Below are 17,650 nucleotides of genomic sequence, written 5' to 3' on the forward strand. Positions count from 1 at the left end.
TTCCCAGAGAGTTTTTACTTCCACAGACCTTAAAAGCTGATTTGGATGATATAACTTTTTCTGCAGGGTTGACTTTGTTACAGTATCTAGGTGATTTGTTTCTCTGTTCCCTTCTCAGACTGCACCTGTTAAGACTCTGTGCCCTGAAGAGACAAAAAGTCATCTCAGAACAATTGCAGTTGTGCACGCTCAGGTTCATTCTTAGGTATCTAATCTCTGAATAGGATCCCGCTGGAACCCAGATGAAGCCCCTCCTAGCTGCTTAGTGCTGGCGGGTCACCTTTTGATCTCCCATGATAATCTAACCAAGGCCGATTTTTCATGGTTTCCTGATGGTTCTTATTTAAAGAATGAAAATGGTAAATATCATGCCCGGTATGCTCTGTGACTCCTTTTGAAGTCATCGAGGCAGCATCTCTACCTTCGGCCCCTTGGGCCAGAAGCTGAGTTAAATGCCCTCCTTGGAGCTTGTACCTTGGCCAAGGGCAGAACTGCAGACTTCATACTGACAGTCAGTGTGCCTTTAGAGTAACTCATGACTTTGGAATATTGTGGAAATCATGAGGTTTCCTAACCTCCAACGGGGATAAAATTGAAAAATGGCCCCATGTCCAAAACTGATTAGATGCCGTACTTTCGCTCTGGCCATTAAGGTTCCTGACATTATAGACTCAACACCCTGGGGGCCAATGGATTCACCTTGCTGATGTTTCCACTCAAAACACTGATCTCAAGAAAACAAACAGCTGAGCCTCTGTCCTTGTCCAAAGGGATGGTCTCCCAAATGACCATTTGTAAAAACCGACTGGAGATGCCCAACAGTTGAACCCAGAAAAAGATAAATGACTTCTCTTTTTATTGAGCAAACAGTTACTAGATTTCCAATAAGGATTTTTGCTGGTCTGCTAACTGATTTATTTTTAAGGTGAACGCTCTTATGAAACACTTGCTCAAGTGAGCCCATTTTTCTGTTTTTTCTTTTCTTACGTAGTTGTAGAAATTCTTCTTACATTCTGGGTAAAGGTGGTTAGACGTGTGGGAACTGTCTTCTCACACTTACTGGCTGATGACTTAGAGCCCCCTTGCTCTATTATCTTCTAAGAGCTCTATAGATTTGTCTCTCATGAGACAATAGGTCTGCAATCCATCAGCCCTTGATTTTCACCACAGGGCATGAGCTAGGGGTGCATTTTCATTTGATCACAAGCCCACGTGCATTATTGAAAAGCTTGCCTTTCTTTCTCACCTCCTCTGTCCCCTAGGATGTTTCCGGTGGTTGAGGTCCATTTCTAGCTTCCCCATTCTGTTGTATTTCGTGTGTTGGTCTGTCCCTATGTCAGTACAGCATTGTCGTATTCTCTTTTAATGCAGTAACATGTTTAGATATCTTCCAGAGCCCCTCCTTGCACCTGGTTCTTCTTCATAATTGCCTTGGCTTTACTTGGAAATTTCTAGTGCAAAATACCAAGCTACTAAGTTCCAGAAAAATCACCTGGGGGGCTGGATGATACATTGTTTTGATTCTGTTGTGTATTAATTTGGGTAGAATGGACATTAATACAATATTGTTTTCAAACCCGTTAACATGGCATGTTTTTCAATGTAGTGACATTCTCAATGTCCTTAAACACAGATTTATAATTTCCTCCTTCAAGGTGACACACACTGCATTTTTGTTACATACATCTCTAAGTAGTTAGATGTATTCCAGCTATATCAATTTTCGATGTTATTGTCTATGGCACCTTTTATAAAATCTCACTTTCTGTTTATTACTGTGATATATGGAAATGCAATTGACTTTTGTAGTTTAATTTTGTCTCCAGCTAACTTAATTTTGTCTATCTCACTTTCTTATTAAGTCCCGAAATGTATCTGAATATACCTTTGGATTTTTCTATATTATAATCAATTATAAGGAATGATGTCTTTGCTTTTTTTTTCTTTCTTTTCAATTCTTATACTTTTATGTATTTTTATTTCCTTACTACATGAGGACCTGATGCCCTTCTATTAGATATGCTGTTTTCTGAAGACACCCATTAACTTGTTAGAGAAGTTTTCCTTTATTTTTAGCTGCCTGTGAGTTTTATCATGAAGGCATTTGAAACCACCCAGAGATCTTCCCCCCCTCCCTCCTGTATCTCTTGAGATTGAATCGGTCAAGGGCCAATCATCAAAATAAGAGCCACCTTCTCTATTTCAGCAGAGGGAATTTAATATAAGGAACTGTCATGCGGATATTGAGAGGTGAATGGAGCAGCAAGGGGACACTGCCTAGAGGTCTTGGGTCACTGTGCGTATCCAGCTGGAGAGTTTTTTTTTTAGTCTTTTAAAAAAGTGTATTTTTTCTCGAGATAATATTAAACATACAACATTGTTAGTTTCAACATAATGTCCAACATAATGATTTGTTGTACATAGATCCTGAGAAATTATCACCCCAAGAAGTCTGGTTAGCATCCACCACCACACTGTTACCCTTTTTTTCTTATGATGAAAACTTTTAAGAATCTACTTTCAGCAAGTTATAAATATGCACTACAGAACTGTTAACTATATGTAACTATTCATACAGTTGCCGTGCTGTACCTTACATCCGCTGGACATCTTTGTCTTGTAACTGGAAGTTTATGCTTTCTGACCCCCTCACCCATTTTGCCCACCGTGGCCTCTGGCAACCGCCAATCTGTTCTCTGTGTCTGTGAGTTTAGTTTTTGTTTTTGTTTTCTAGAGTTCACATATAACTGAGATCATTTGGTATTTGTCTTCTCTGATTCATTTCACTCAGCAAAATCCCCTCAAGGTCCATCTGTGTTGTCATAAATGGCAGGATTTCCTGCTTTTTTATGGCCGAATAATATTCCATTGTACATGTACCACATTTTCTTTATCTGTTCATTCATCCATCGATGGACACTTAGGTTGTTTCCCTGTCCTGGATATTGTAAATAATGCTGCGGCGAACATGGGGGTCACAGATATCTTTTCAAGCTAGTGTTTTCATTTCCTTCATATAAAAACCCAGAAGTGGAACTGCTGTGTTGTATGATAATTCGTAACTTTTTTAGGAACTGCCATACTGCTTTCCATAGTGGCTGCACCAATTTGCAGTTCCATCAGCAGTGCAGAGGGTTTCCTTTTCTCCACGTCCACATCCTCAGCAACACTTGTTAACTCTTGTCTTTCTGATAATCCCAGCGTGAGATTTGTTAGGCCTCAGGGTGATCTGAATCTGTGCTGTACACCCACAGGAAGCCTGCTGTCTTTAGATCCTGCTTTGCCCAAAGGCAATCTTGCCTGCAACAGCTGAGGAGTGGGGAGGGGGTTGGGGTTGGGATGTAGCTGGTACTGCTTATCTGCACCCCCCGAGCCCCGCCACCTCCAGCCCCTGGGCAGGGATAGTCCTGTGTTCCATGGAGCCTGGCGCGTCTACAAATTCTTTCTCCTTAAGAAAGAAATACAAAATTTGGCGCATGTATAAATTGTGTTGAAATGAGAAAATACATCACATCAAATTGCAAAAGGAAAATACAAGAACTTAGAAAAATTAGAGACTAGTTTTATCAGTAGTTTGGAATATGTGTCTGGCACACCTGTTTTGACTGATATTCTTTGACTCTTTATATGAGAATAATTTTGTTCTATATTATATTAAACATTTATAAGATTCATATTATTTTTATTTTTATATTTGTTAATAATTATTGAAGCATTATAATCTTATATATACATGTATATGTACTGTTGATTGACATTTCTTTCCATCTTTTATAGTTTAAGAAACTGGTCACATTGTTTCAGTCACACAACCCATTACTGGGAAATTCTAAACGTTTAAGATCATTGTGCAGTTTGGGGAAACGCCTGTCAAGTTTTCTTTCACGGAAGAGCAGAAGGACTGCAGGTTTTTTCCACATGTCGCTTGACCTCTTGCCACAGACCCTGAAGATGGACCCTCATTCGCTTCATGGTGGCCAACTTGCTTCTGTGCTGAGGTCGAGGCTTTTTGGGGTCCCCACTGAACGGGGCGAAGGTCCATCCCTGCACGTCTGTCCTGTTTGGTGTGGGCCTGTGCTCCAGTCGCTGCCCCACAGGAGCCAACGGCCTTTAACACTCGCTTCCCCATCTCCCCATCCCTTCCCTACCCAGGTCCCACCCGCCACTGGATTTGCATCTGCAGATTCCTTTCGTTCTTTTTAGCACTTGAATGGTTTTAAGTACATCTAAAAGTATTCCCTTCTAGAATGTTCTGTGTGTTCCAGCGAGGGTGAGTCATATTGAATCTCCAGAGTAGTCCCTGTTTCCCTTTTCGAACTGCACCGCCCCCCTAGTGACCTGGCTCTTAACTTAAACATTTGGAAGGCGGTCACTTCCAGGTTCCCGTCAGTCCAAGCTCTCAGCCTCTGGGGTGCCCTGTATAGCCACCTGCTGTGTGGATGGCACGAGGCGGGGTGATTCTTCAGCCCCGTTTCTCCCCCATAGCCTGTGGTGTCCCAGTTCCCCTTTAGGTGGCCACAGCCCTGTGGTGGCCGTGGCTTCCTCTGGGGCTTCCTTGGCCCCACCTCGCATGCAGGGCGTTTCCTTCCCCAACAGGGACCCGACCCCGGGCCAGATGCAGACATGGTGACTGCGCTGCTGCTCGCCCTGCTGTGGGGCGGTGAGTGGCCAGGAGGAGGGGCGGCACAGAGTGGGGGGCGGCGGGGCTGGAGCTGCAGCTGAGCGCTGTGTCCCCCCAGGGTCCCTGCAGGAGGACTCAGGGTATGAGCTGCACCTGCAGGACCTGGTGACGGTGCAGGAGGGCCTGTGCGTCCTCGTTAACTGCTCCTTCTCCTACCCCTGGAGTCGGTGGGCTCCCGCTGGAGAGCTCTACGCCTACTGGTACCGGGAGGGGGACAGCCTGTTCCTCGGTGCTGTGGCTACAAACAACCAGCGGAGAGCAGTGAAGGCAGAGACCCGGGGCCGGTTCCGCCTCCTCGGGGACCCCGAGGCCAACAACTGCTCCCTGAGCATCCGAGACGCCAGGAGGAGCGACACAGGCACCTACTACTTCCGAGTGGAGAGAGGAGAGCGTGTGAGATACAGTTACAGAGATAAGACGCTGAATTTGCAGGTGACAGGTATGCAGGGGCCCGGGACAGGGCCCTGGGACGTGGGACCGCTGTCTTAGGACGGGAGTGGTGCATCAGATCATGCCTGGTTCCAGATCCGGGGGCTGGGGTGGTCGGAAGGGATACGGGACCTGGGTCCTTTCAGGCCCCGAGGCACTGGTCCCTCTCAAGGTCACCCTCCGGGTCCCCGCCCCGCCGGGCTTCAGGCATCTCCCTCTCTCCTCCTCAGCCCTGACCCAGAAACCTGACATCCACCTTCCGGAGCCTCTGCAGGCGGGCAGCCCCGCGAACCTGACCTGCAGCCTGGCGGAATCCTGTGAAGGGGGCGGGCCTCTCCTGGTCGCCTGGGTGGGTGATGCTGTTGACTCTCTGGACGCCACGACTGACCCCTCCTCAGTGCTCACCCTCACCCCGAGGCCCCAGGATCATGGCACCAACCTCACGTGCCAGGTGACACTCCAAGGACCTCAGGTGGCCACGGAGAGGACCATCTGGCTCAATGTCTCCTGTGAGTGCTGGCGGGGTGGCTGGGCGCGTGCACATTCGCAGAGGAGGAGAGGGCACGGCAGCGGAGAGCGGTGTGTGGTCTGAGCCTTGGCAGCCTCAGTGTCCAGTGGGCGAGTACGGCTGTCCCCCTCCAAGTGTCCCCTGCCCCTCAGAGGACCAGCTCTGCCCCCATGCCGGTCCTCAGCTCTGAAGCAGGGCCATGTTTTTTTATCCCAGACTCTCCGCAGAACCTCACCATCAGCGTCTCGGAAAATGCCACAGGTAGGAAACAACTTGTCCTGCCTGGGGCTGGGCTGCGCCTGAGCGGCCTCCATGCAGAAGGGGGCCTCACAGCCTGTATGGGATTGGGTGTGGGGGCAGAAGGCTGCGAGTCACCAGCCCGCCTCTGGTCCCTGGGGGTGGGCACAGACACATGCCCTGTCACAGCCCATATCTGCCCACCTGTGCTGCTCTGGTTCCCTCCTCCTCACCAGCCCCCCATGTCCTGTCTGCTCCTTTCACCTAGTGCATTTCCATAGCCGTGAGCTCTCTGCTCCACTGGCCAAACAGTCCAGGCATGTCCCAGTGGGAGGGGGCCTGCCCCGAGGATGTGAGGCCCAGACACTCAGGGCCAATATCCTTAGGGTGTGAAGGCCCAGCCTTTGGACTCAGAGGGAAGCAAGCCCCTGGGCGGGGAAGAGAGGGAGATGCCAACCCCTCTCCTGGGGGCATGGGAGCTGCCCACCCCTCACAGCGCACGCCGAAGCTCCTCTGCATCTCTCTCCCCAAAGCTCCCGAGATTCTGCTGACCACTTCGTCCCTCCTGGTCGTGGAGGGCCAGGCTCTGCGGCTGCTCTGTGCTGCTGACAGCAACCCTGTTGCAGAGCTGAGCTGGTTCCGGGGGCCCCCAGCCCTCCACACCACCCCCTTCTCCAGCACCGAGACCCTGGAGCTGCCCCGGGTGGAGCTGGGCCACGGGGGTGAATTCACCTGCCATGCTCGGAACCGGCTGGGCTCCCAGCACGTCTCTCTGAGCCTCTCTGTGCACCGTGAGCGTGGGCCCCCCACCGGGGGGGCAGGACACCCGGGTCCTGGGGAGGGAGGCGTGCCCCTGAGCCCTCTCCCCCCTCCCCACAGACCCCCCGCGGCTGCTGGGCCCCTCTTGCTCCTGGGAGGACCGGGGGCTGCACTGCAACTGCTCCTCCCGGGCCCTGCCGGCCCCCTCTCTGTGCTGGCGGCTGGGGGAGGCGCTGCTGCAGGGGAACCACAGCAACGCCTCCCTGACGGTCACCTCCAGCGCCCAGGGGCCCTGGGCCCACAGCGCCCTGAGGCTCAGCGGGGCGCCCGGCTCCGGCCTCAGACTCAGCTGCGAGGCCAGGAACGTGCACGGCGGGGCCCGGAGCAGCGCCGTCCTGCTGCTGCCAGGTCAGGGGGCTGCTGGGGGCACAGGCCGAGGGACAACGGAGTCTCAATCCTAGAAGCTAGGGGCGGGGCCGGGGCCCAGACAGAGGGTGGTCGGCAGCACCGGACGTTCCTCTGGTGCCTGCACAGGGCCTGGAGCGAGCTCTGCGGGAGGAGGAGGAGGCCGGAGACAGGACCAGGGGTGAGCTGCCCCCGGGTCTCTTCTCCGCAGGAGGCTCGGTGTCCATGTCAGGAGTGGTTCCCGGGGCTCTTGGAGGCGCTGGCGTCACGGCCCTGCTGTTCCTGTGTCTGGGCCTCCTCTACCTCTGCATGTAAGCCTTTGTCCCAGAGGAGCCCGGAGAGGGCTGGTCAGGGTGCCGAGAGGTCACTTCATTCCAGAAATACGGAGCTGAGTAGGGTCAATCCAGAGGCAGTATTGTTTTGGGCTGGGGCGAAGGGGAGTTAACAGCTTTGTTGAGACATGATGCCCATACACTTAAAGTATATGATCCCGTGGCTTCTCGTCCGTTCACGGAGCTGTGTCACCCTGCGCCAGTCCCAGGGAACCACGAATCTGTTTTCTGCCTTTCTAGATTTGCCTCTTCTATTTTGTGCAAGTGGAATCATACAATATGTGCCCCTTTGTGTCTGCTTCTCTCACAGAGTGTGATGTTTGCAAGGGTCATGTACGAGGTGGCTGGAGTCAGTGCTCCGTTCCTTTTTATTTCCAATGAGTATCCTGTTGTATGGATGGGGCACATTTTTTTTGTACACTTCCCCCACTGATGGACATGTGGGTTATTTCTACGTTTTGGCCATTGCTACTAACACTGCTATGATCACTTGTGTGCGAGTTTTGTGTGTAAAGGAGGTCTTTCCAGATGGAAATCAGGCTGGCCAAGCCTCTGATCATCCGGGGGATGGAGTCCTCTCTGTGCATCAGGAAGGTGTCCGAGGCCAGTTCCGGGGTCTGGATGCCTCCTTGGTGATCTTTCAGGGTGCCGGGGCGGCCTGCCCCCCTGTCAGCAGGCTGGTTTCTTCCCTTAGAGTAAGAGTCCGCAGGAAGCAAGCAGCCAGGAAACGAGAGGGCATGGATGATGAAGACCCTGTCATGGGGACAGTCGCCTGGGTGAGTGACGTGGCGTCTCAGGGGCCCCGGGGGGGGGGTGCGTTCCTTGAGTCCAGACTGAGCTCAGCGTTTCCCAGGCCTGCTTGTGCCCGGTCGCCTGTGTGGACCCTGGGACGTCCCTTCTCGTCTTCCCCTTCATATCCCGGAGCAGTGAGCCCCTCGGCTCACTCCGCTGCCCACCCCCGCTGACCCCTGAGCTCCCCTCACCGGCTTGCCAGACACAGGCCGCCAGAACCGCCTCCCGGAAGTGATTCCTTCCCAGCCAGTCTGGAGTTTCAGCGAGGTTTCTGTTGGCTCCATTGCTGAGGGAGTCAGATCAGTACATCCCTCAGCCAGTAATGTAAAGGCCTTCTTGAGGTCTCCCCTGATGGCCACTCGGGCCTCAGGCCTGCCCTGTGGTCCAGCCGCGCTGGCCATCCCGTGTCTCCGACGGACCTGGCCCCTCAGCCTGGAGCCTTTGCATGTCCATGTCCTGCGCCTGATCTGCCCTCCTGTGCCCACTTCCGCCAGACCACCTCGTTTCATCCTGTGGCTCCTAAGCCCACGTCTCCTGCTCTGGGACACCTTTGTCATCGCCCTCCCGGCCAGCGTCCATCTCTCCCTCCCCCAAGTTCCCAGCCCCGTCCTGAGGGACGTGTCACGGGACATCCCTGCATGACCTGTTTCCACCCGCTCCTCGCGTGCGTGAAGTCCTCGAGGGCAGGGGCTGTGATCTTCTTGCCCCTGTCCAGCATGACCCCTCTCCCCTTTCATAAAATTGGGCCCATGTTTTCCTAAACGGAATGATCCCAAATGGTCTGTTCATGAACGAGCTGTGACCACTGGAACGTGCCTTATTCACTTACTTACTCACCTTTGTTTGCGTTATAACCCCGTGAGCCCAGCATCCAACCTAAGACTGAGACATTGACGAGAGCTTCCATCTGCCCATCTGCTCTCTGGCCTGTCCCCAGGAGGCACTGCTCTGAATCTAACTAATTGCTGGTGTTACCACGGGTACCTATACCTGAACCATCATACCCTGCTTAGTTCAACTGCTCTGCAGCCTGCAAAGGGCATCACATTCTGGTGAACCCTTCTCGGACTTGCTTTGTAGAAGGCAGCATTGTGTGGTGAAGATCCATCCATGTTGTGCACAGTTGCGATTCACCGTTGCGTAACATTTCGTTTTATGATTATGCCTGTGATCTGATCGCGTACTGATGGGCGTTTGAGTTGTTTCCACAGGTCGCTATCATGAACATTCTTACTCATGCTTCATTGTGTTCACAGACGAGTGTTTTTCTTGAGCAGTACTTAAAATTTTAGTTACTAGGTCATAGGGCCTGTGAATCTTCCTGTTTACCAGGTTGTGACAAATGGTTTCCGGAGGCAATTGTGTCCACTTTTACTGCCGTCTATGCCTATCAGCTTCTGTTGATGTGCAACCTCCCCAGCACTTGGTTTTCCCAATTTTGTGTCGTCTCTTGTCTCAGTATGGTATTGATTGCATTTCCTTGATGGCCCTTGAGGGAGAATCTCTCTCGACGGCTTCACTGGCATGGAACGCCTCCCCTGTAAAATGCCTGCTCACATCCGCAGCCCTCTTCCCTGTTGGGTGTTTAAAATTTGTTGGGGAGCTTTATACATTTCTATGCTTTTTTTTTGTTAGTGGTGGTTACTGTGTGTTGTAAGTTAACTTTTTCCCAGTGAGTTGCTTACTTGTAATATACCATATTCACCAGTCTTGTCTTTTCTATGGAGTGCCTTCTGGGTCTCATTTAAGAAAAATCTTACTGATCCTAAGATTAGAAGGATATTCAAGTATAGTTTCAGCTGCGAGTTTCAAGTCTCCCTTTTGACGTTTACAGACGTAATCTACCTGGAGTTGTTTTTTTGTGTGCGGTGTTCGATCTCTATCTGTTCTTCCTTAATTCACAGAACCGCCCCTCTTCATCCCTCCCCTGCTGATCTGATCTGCCACTTCCGCAGTACATGGAAGTTCTACACGTGCATGGGCCTCTCGCTGTGGTCTCTATTCTGTCCTAATGGTTAATTTACCGTCTCTGAATCAGGCTGACTACAGAGTACAGCATCTATAGACTCAAAAATGAGTCCTGATACCTGACAGAGCGAGATCCCATCCTCAATCTTCTTCGGTAGCGTCCTCGCTGCTCTTGGCCCTTTACTGTTCTATTCAACTGATCGAATCAGTTTGTCGAGCTCCCAGTAATATTCCTGTTGGTGCTTTGGTTGGAATTACATGGAATCTAAACATCAGTTTGGGAAGAAAATTTACCTTTTTATGAATTCAGACCTTCTTGTCCACAGAAGCAGGCTCAGTCTCTCGGCTTAATTTGTAATGTTTTCTAGAAAGACGTCATATTCTTCACGTAGGTCTTGCATCATTTGTTCTTTTACTTCCTAAGTCCTAGTTTGTGTTACAGTTGTAAATGCCACCTTCCTAAACGGGAATTTTCTGATTGCTCACTGCTGTATTCAGAATGAAAACATTTTTTAAAAAAGTATAAGATGTGTTTTGCAATTTAAAAAAATCGCAACTTGGTCTTGGGTGTCCTTTAGACCCTTGTTACTTTGGTAGCTGGAGAATTCTTTGATGGTGCTCATAAACCTGCGGAACGGTTCTTTTTCAGAGGTACAGATACCAGCTGACAAAATGGATGTCCTTGTTTTAACGGTCACAGCTTGCTGGATCACAGCAGCTGAGTTTGATGCAAAGGTAATGTCATTTCCTTCGAGAATCAACTCGTCCTTTTGGGCTTCGGGTGCAGAACCTGAAACACCTGGCTTGGTGCCTGCCCTGCATATATATTTGTCTTTGATGAGATTTCAGATTTCAACAAATGGCTCACTCTCCGGAATCAGTGACAGGGAAGTGCACCCTCAGACTACCTCATTTGGCAGCAGAAGTCCCTGTAGCACCTTGGGTTGCGGGCAGACGGTGACTGCAGATTGTTTGAACAACAGCTGGTTCCTTTATCTGTCCCCACAGCTTCTCCTTTCACAATCCTACAGTGATGAGGCTGAATATTGTGCTTCCCCTAAACTGCCCCCCTGTAAATGTTCTCTTCATCCTGACACCCACCTTTTCTGGGATCTCAGCTGGCTGAGTGCTGAGAAACATCCTCATTCTCTGTCGATGCAGCAACGTGCAATATGCAGTGACATATGTATTGATCTTGTAGTCTTCCAACTTGCTAATCTCTCCTGTTCTAGTAACGTGAATATAGACATCAGAGTATCTTTAATAGGTTCTTTTTTCAATTTAAAAAATATCACAAATCTGTCTTGGGTGTCTCTCAGAATCTCAAATCTGTTGCGATCTCAAATTAGATGATCGTATCATCTGCAAGATAACAATACTGTATCTCTTCCTTTGATCCTCAGCACTTCCTTCTCCTTGTCTTAGCGTCCTGGCTAAGACCAGTCAAAGTTGGATGGAAGCCATGACCCTGGCATCCTGTATTAACTCCTGTTTTTGAGGGGAGCATCCCAAGTCATACCATTTAAGTTAGGTTTTGTTGCAGGGCTTTGTTTTTTTTATAGATAACCTTCCTCAGGGTAAGGACATTCCTTCCTATCATTGAATAACTTGAAGTTTTTATCATACACTTCTGTTGAACTTTTCAAATGCGTGTACTGATATAATTCCACCCCCCATCTCCCACTTCCGCCGCCAGTGTGTTACCACTATGAGTGACAGTTTAAGATTTTCTAATATGAAACCACGCTAGTATTCCTGAGAAAAACATGGTTCATGATCTGTATATGCATTTTTACACCCTAACAGATTCCGTTTGCTGGTCTTCCGTTGAGAATTTAGGCATCTGTCTGCGGGGGTAAAATGGGCCGGTTGCTTGCTTGTTTGAGTATCAAGATAATATTGAGGAACTGGAGAACATTCTCGCTTGTTCAAGTCTCTGGAAGACAGTGTATAAAATTGGAATGACCTGTTTCTTGAATGATTAATAGGTGTCATTTGTAAAATCTCTGGGCCTAGTGTTGTCCCCGTATGCAATTTCTCTAATGTCAGTCATTTGGTGTGTTTTTTAGTGAGCATTTTTCTAGGCATTTGTTTGTTTCACCTAACTTGTAGGATTTTTTTTAAAAATAATTTTTTATTAAGGTATCTTTGATATACACTCTTATGAAGGTTTCGCATGAAAAACAATGTAGTCGCTATATTCACCCATATTATCAAGTGCACCCCCCATGCTCCATTACAGCCACTGTCCCTCAGTGTAGTAAGATGCCACAGAGTCACTACTTGTCATCTCTGTGCTGCACTGTCTTCTCTGTGACCTCCACACACCATGCATACCAATCATAATACCCCTCCATCCCCTCCTCCCTTCTTCCCCACCCTCCCCTTTGGTAACCACTAGTCCCTTCTTGTTGTCTGTGAGTCTGCTGCTGTTTTGTTCCTTCAGTTTTGCTTCGTCCTTATAACAAGTTCTAGGATTTTTTAACAAGTTACAGGTAGTGTTCTCAACATTATAATGTTTATTTTAACTAGGAGTCCTCCCCCTTTCATATTCCTGACACTAGCTAGTTATTTGTGACTTTTTTTTTTCCAAGCAAATTTTGTTCATTGTTTGCCCTATTTTATTGTTAGTTTAAAAAAATGAGCTTTTGGGATTGTTAGTTTTATCCCTCTTTGTCTTCTCCCTTACTTATTTTTACTCTCAGTACCTAGGCATCTTCCTTCTACTCACTTTGGCTTTATTCTGGTGTTTTTTTCACCAACTTTCTAAGCTGGGCACTTAGCTTATTAATGTATGGCACCCTTTCTTCATTATAAAAGTATTTATGGACAAAGTTCTCTCAAAACACTAATTTCATCCTACCTGGACTATTTTAATATCAGTTCTAAATATTATTAAAACCCCATTGAATCTTAAGGCCTTTTGGATTTTTAAAAAAATACCACAGGTATAGGGATTTTTAAAATGTCTTTCCATAATTAAATTCTAACTAGATTGGGTTTGGGGCCAAATACCTGGATTTTATGACTTCTGTTTTGTAACTTTGTCGGGACTTGATCTGTGGCTTGGTGTGTGATGAATTTTGTGAATAGTTCCTCTGTGCTTAAATAGAATGTATATTTTCTATTTCTTAAATTCTATGTAAGCTCAATAGGCCAGTGTGTTAATTGTGTTGTTCATACCCAAATCTTTACAAATAGGTCTTCCCAACCCATCAATAATTGAGGGAGGCATGTTGAAATCTTGCATTATCATAGCATATTTAAAATTTTTTCCCTGTAGCTCTATCAAATGTTTCTTATAGTTGATGCACTTATAAATTAAAAAACGTCTATTTTAGAAGCATCAGACCTTCTCAGTTAATCAAACATCTTATCATGCATAGTAATCTTCTATATCTCTATTGATACTTTTTGCTTTAAAGTCCTTTTGGTTGGATCTTAATAGAGATACACCAGTCTGTCACTGGTTAGGAAGGAGCCTAATATTTACTGATCCTTTTTTCCCCAAAAATTATTGTTTATGCTTCAGCAGTGATTTTTATAGAGAGCATAACTAGGTTTTTAAATCCCACCTGACAACCTCTGTCTCATTCACTCTGTGCTGATTGTGATTCACATGCGTTTCTTTCTCCTGCTTTACCTTTTTCGTTGGTTCATTCACGGGTTCCATTTTCTGAATAGTTCGTTTCCTCGTGTCTCATTTGAATAATGAATATCTCTGCCTTACACCTAACAAAAAGTGTTACTATGCTTTCCCATCTCTTGGTTCCCTCTCCCTCCACCTTCTACAAAGGCGGGCACTTTTTCCAGATCTCTGGTTTTCATTCTGGCACAGAATGAGCACAGCTATGTATTTTACTGAGCTATTTGGGATGAGTTAATTAAGCTCTCTGTTTCTTTGTTTTCACTCTGGAAATAGGACCACCGGTAGGCTAGTCTCACTGGGTTGTTACAAGAAGTGCTGAGAAGGGTGCCTTGCTCATGGGGGTATTGATTACAGCTGTTATTCCTATTATATTAGTTTTTCCTCTTGCACAAGGAACTGTATGAAGGCAGGTATTTTGTGCTGTTTCAGTCCCTGTTACGTCCCCATTTGCAAGACTGGCTCCTGACTCATAGCATGCACTCAGCAAAGAGGTATTGAGCGGAAGAATGAATATGACTGCCTTCTGTTTATTAATGTGAGCTGCATTTCAGTTTAGTCCTTTTTTTATATATGGTAAGGCTGTGAATGGACGCGTCCTTATGGTCCCCACTTTGGCACGTGGTCAGGGCATCTTGGTGATGTCTAATAGGGCATCTCTGGCCAATGTTCTGTTCTTTCTGGCATGGCAAAACTATTTTATCCTAACCTGGAATTCCTTTTTCTTCCCCCCTTTCTGAGCTACTTATTTGACAGCTTTTAACACCCTTTTCTATGGCCTGATGGTGGAGGGGTGTGGCAGATGTGGGAGAGGACAGGGAATTGCCTGCCAGGGTCTGGTACCGTCTTTGCTGGGTCCTTGCTTCTGCTCTATTTTTGGTTTATGGAACCCAGGTCCAGGATCCAGAATTGCTCTCTCTTTTCTGGTCTCTGCATGTCTCATGACACACATGGAGGTTAGAAATGTGCTTTGCCTACTTATCTACAGTTGGGTCCTGCCAGCAGACTGTAAGCTGCCTGAGGCCAGGGCCTGTCTGTCTCCCACAGTCCGCCCGCCCCCTCACCCGGGGCCTGGCACAGGGGACACTGCCAAGAACACGCTGGCCTGGGCTTGACTGCCGGCTCCCCATGTACTAGATGAGTAGCCCTGGGCAGGTCACTTCACCTCTCCCCACCTCAGCTTCCCCGTCTGTATAATGGTGCTACGGCATCTTTCATACTAGGTGTTTGCGGGGATCAAGTACAATTAGTAAGCCCTCACTATGGCTTCATCAGTTGTTGTATTACAAATTTTTCAAAGAATAAGCGAATAACTGAGTTCATAGGAAATGTGTATGAAATAAAAGGGTAAATGAATAAGTGTCGCGTCAGTCTAGCTCCCCCCTGGGGACCACGCCAGCCTTATTCTTACTCTGACTCTCTTTTCTCCCCTTTACTCAGGGTTCCAGGCAAAGGCCCTGGCCAGACAGCGCCCCAGACCAAGCTGGGGATGCCTCTCCCTTGGGGGAGCCACAGGAGGTCCCCTACACCCCTTCCTCGGAGCCACAGGAGGTCCTCTACACCCCTTCCTCAGGGGAGCCACAGGAGGTCCCCTACACCCCTTCCTCGGGGGAGCCACAGGAGGTCCACTACGCCTCCCTCAGCTTTCCCGGGAAGAAGCCGAGGGAGCCTGGGGACCAGGAGGCCCCCAGCACCACCGAGTACTCAGAGATTAGGATGAACAAATGAGGACTCGCCTGGAGCTCAGTCCTGGCGGGAGGAAGCACAGCACGTACGGGGGAAGGAGAAGTCGGGGTAGTGGACGGGGCCTGAGGAACCCTGGTGGCAGTATACGGGCATTAGCGGGAGTCGGAGCGTCGCCAGGGAGAGCAGACGTGGGCTCAGACGCAGACTCCCGTGCCCCCGAAGGCAGAGCCATCAGCACCTGTTTCCCGTTCTGTAAGCCAGTGATCAAGCATCCTGCCTCAGACGCGGCTGTGAGCATTAAAGAGATCAACACTCAGAAATGAGGCAACAGAGGCCCTGTCGCACAGCGTGGTCTCCCCCTTGAACAGAAAGGTCCTGCTGCAAGTCCTCCTGAGGCTGGGGGTCAGCAGGCCATCTTGTTGGCGTCAGTCTCCTTCCCAGAACTCGTCAAAGCCTCCCCGGGAAAAGACCAGCCCCTCAGCTGACATTCAGTTCAGGATGGGGCATCTTAGAATCTTCGGGCGTCATCTCCCTGCCCCACTTTCACGTGTCAGTTCTTGCAGCACATTCCTTCACCTCCTTACCTCCAGGCCCCTTTCCTATCTCATTTATGGGTGTCAACCTTAAAAAATAAACTATTTGGTTATTTTACTAGCAAAATGAACTCACTGGAGAATAGCTGAGGACTTGCAATTTGAGACAAGCAAACAGTGGCAAGCCATAGACAGGTCCGAAGGGACAAAGGGAAGGTCAGCTTTTATTAGGTTTGAGGAGGAGGTTGAGGAGGGTTGTCTTGAGCAAAAGCTCATTGGAGCAGCACAGGAGTTCAAGGTTGTGGACGTCTCACTGGCCGCCGGCCCTGGTTAGTGCGTTGCTGCTGGGCTGGAGGATCTTTCTAGTTTTCTCTTAAAAGCAGATGAAATCCCATGAAAAGTGCTCTCCCTTGTCAAGATAAGAGTGGTCTTCCTTCTCCTGCTGGAGTGGCACGTGCGCGAGAGCGCCCCCCTCAGGGCCTTACTATCCATTTTCAATGAGGTTTCCTTTACTTATTTTCACACTCATTCCATGGGGATCTTAACAACAGCCAGAGAGCTGACCCTGACTCTCCTGTGCAACCCCATCGTGGCTCCCTGGCCTTGGACATGTCCCGGGCATCAGCCCCTGCATTCAAAGTCCTTCATGACCTCCCTTCTACCTTTGGAAAAGAAAACATGGGCCAAAATTCACTGGAGGAACGTCCTCTTCTAGGGACAGTCCAGTGGCAAATACTGACGAGCCCACCGCTTCACCAAGGTTGCGTGCTGTGTCCACTAGCAGCAGCAGGTGGCGGTGGGGGCTGGTCCTCGGCAACAGACCTTGATGGGTCTGGAGTCCCGCTCCCGCGGGGGTCTCTTCTGCTCTCTGCTGCCGCCATCAGCCCTGGACTATTATTGTCCGAACGTCTCTATCCCTTTTAGACAAACACCTGCCTACTGCGTTATCACCTGATCTTCTGGGACCAGTGTAGCTAGTCAGGGGCGCACTCTATGGTGTCATACCCCCAAATGTACATCAACGATGTGAGACCCTGTGAAGGTCACCAATCACATCAAGTCTCAATTTCCCACTCTGCTAAATGAGAATTGTTAAACGGCCCTTTCTTGGATTGGTCGTGAGGATTAAGTGGAGCAATATATAGAAAGGAGCAGCCCTGAGCCTGGCACGCGGGGAGGTCCAGTGACCGACCATCCCTTTCCTAATCCTTTATCCCAGGGGAGAGTCAAGCACAGACTTGCTGCTTACAGTGCGCGCTGAGCGCCCACAGCATCGGCATAACCTGGAACCTCAGAAAATACCTTGTTCTTTCCTGTTCCTTAGCCAGGCTGGCACAAGTTCAAAAGAACATTAAGGCAACAAGACATGTAAAAGCACAGAGATGAGCCCAGCCCACTCCCACCCCTTCTTCTGACTCCTACCAAGAGGGACCCAGCCTTTCTGAAGCCCCCCCCGCCCCGCCTTAGGGCTCGGGACCTTGTGCCTGTGGACTGGGGCCTGTTAGCAGCATTGGGGGTTTCCTGAACCCAGAGCTCAGCTATGCTCCAGAACCATGGACAGCGCCAACCTTCGGGCGTGGGGGAGCTCCCCAGGGCTGGCCCGGTGGATGGAGCGCCCCCTGGGGGCAGACCTCTGACCTGTCTCAGATGCAGAGGTAACAGGGTTGGGGAATG

At 49.1% G+C, this 17,650-nt stretch overlaps 1 protein-coding gene across 2 annotated transcripts; it reads left to right on the plus strand.

Annotated features, from left to right (window-relative positions):
• The first annotated feature begins 4,388 nt into the window (after positions 1-4,388).
• Positions 4,389-16,103, plus strand: SIGLEC5 (sialic acid binding Ig like lectin 5). 2 transcript variants are annotated; one of them, XM_037025912.2, is made up of 9 exons: positions 4,389-4,660; positions 4,740-5,120; positions 5,341-5,619; positions 5,835-5,879; positions 6,389-6,646; positions 6,735-7,022; positions 7,231-7,330; positions 8,046-8,127; positions 15,198-16,103. In XM_037025912.2, the coding sequence occupies exons 1-9, from the start codon at positions 4,624-4,626 to the stop codon at positions 15,483-15,485; spliced, it is 1,758 nt and encodes a 585-aa protein (XP_036881807.2). In that variant the 5' UTR covers positions 4,389-4,623; the 3' UTR covers positions 15,486-16,103. The 2 variants fall into 2 exon arrangements, 1 of the variants encoding a protein (XP_036881807.2); XR_012126643.1 differs by lacking the exon at positions 15,198-16,103 and having other exon boundaries at positions 7,149-7,330; positions 8,046-8,093.
• The last annotated feature ends 1,547 nt before the right edge of the window (positions 16,104-17,650 follow it).

The sequence above is a fragment of the Manis javanica genome, chromosome 17 (assembly GCF_040802235.1).
Source record: "Manis javanica isolate MJ-LG chromosome 17, MJ_LKY, whole genome shotgun sequence".
NCBI lineage: Eukaryota > Metazoa > Chordata > Mammalia > Pholidota > Manidae > Manis > Manis javanica.

Excerpts from the sequence above, each read along its gene's own strand:
- SIGLEC5 (XM_037025912.2), top strand. The coding sequence starts at position 4,624 with ATGGTGACTGCGCTGCTGCTCGCCCTGCTGTGGGGCG. Across the intron at positions 5,121-5,340 it reads GCTGAATTTGCAGGTGACAG|CCCTGACCCAGAAACCTGAC; the intron begins GTATGCAGGGGC and ends TCTCCTCCTCAG. Across the intron at positions 7,331-8,045 it reads GGCCTCCTCTACCTCTGCAT|AGTAAGAGTCCGCAGGAAGC; the intron begins GTAAGCCTTTGT and ends TTCTTCCCTTAG.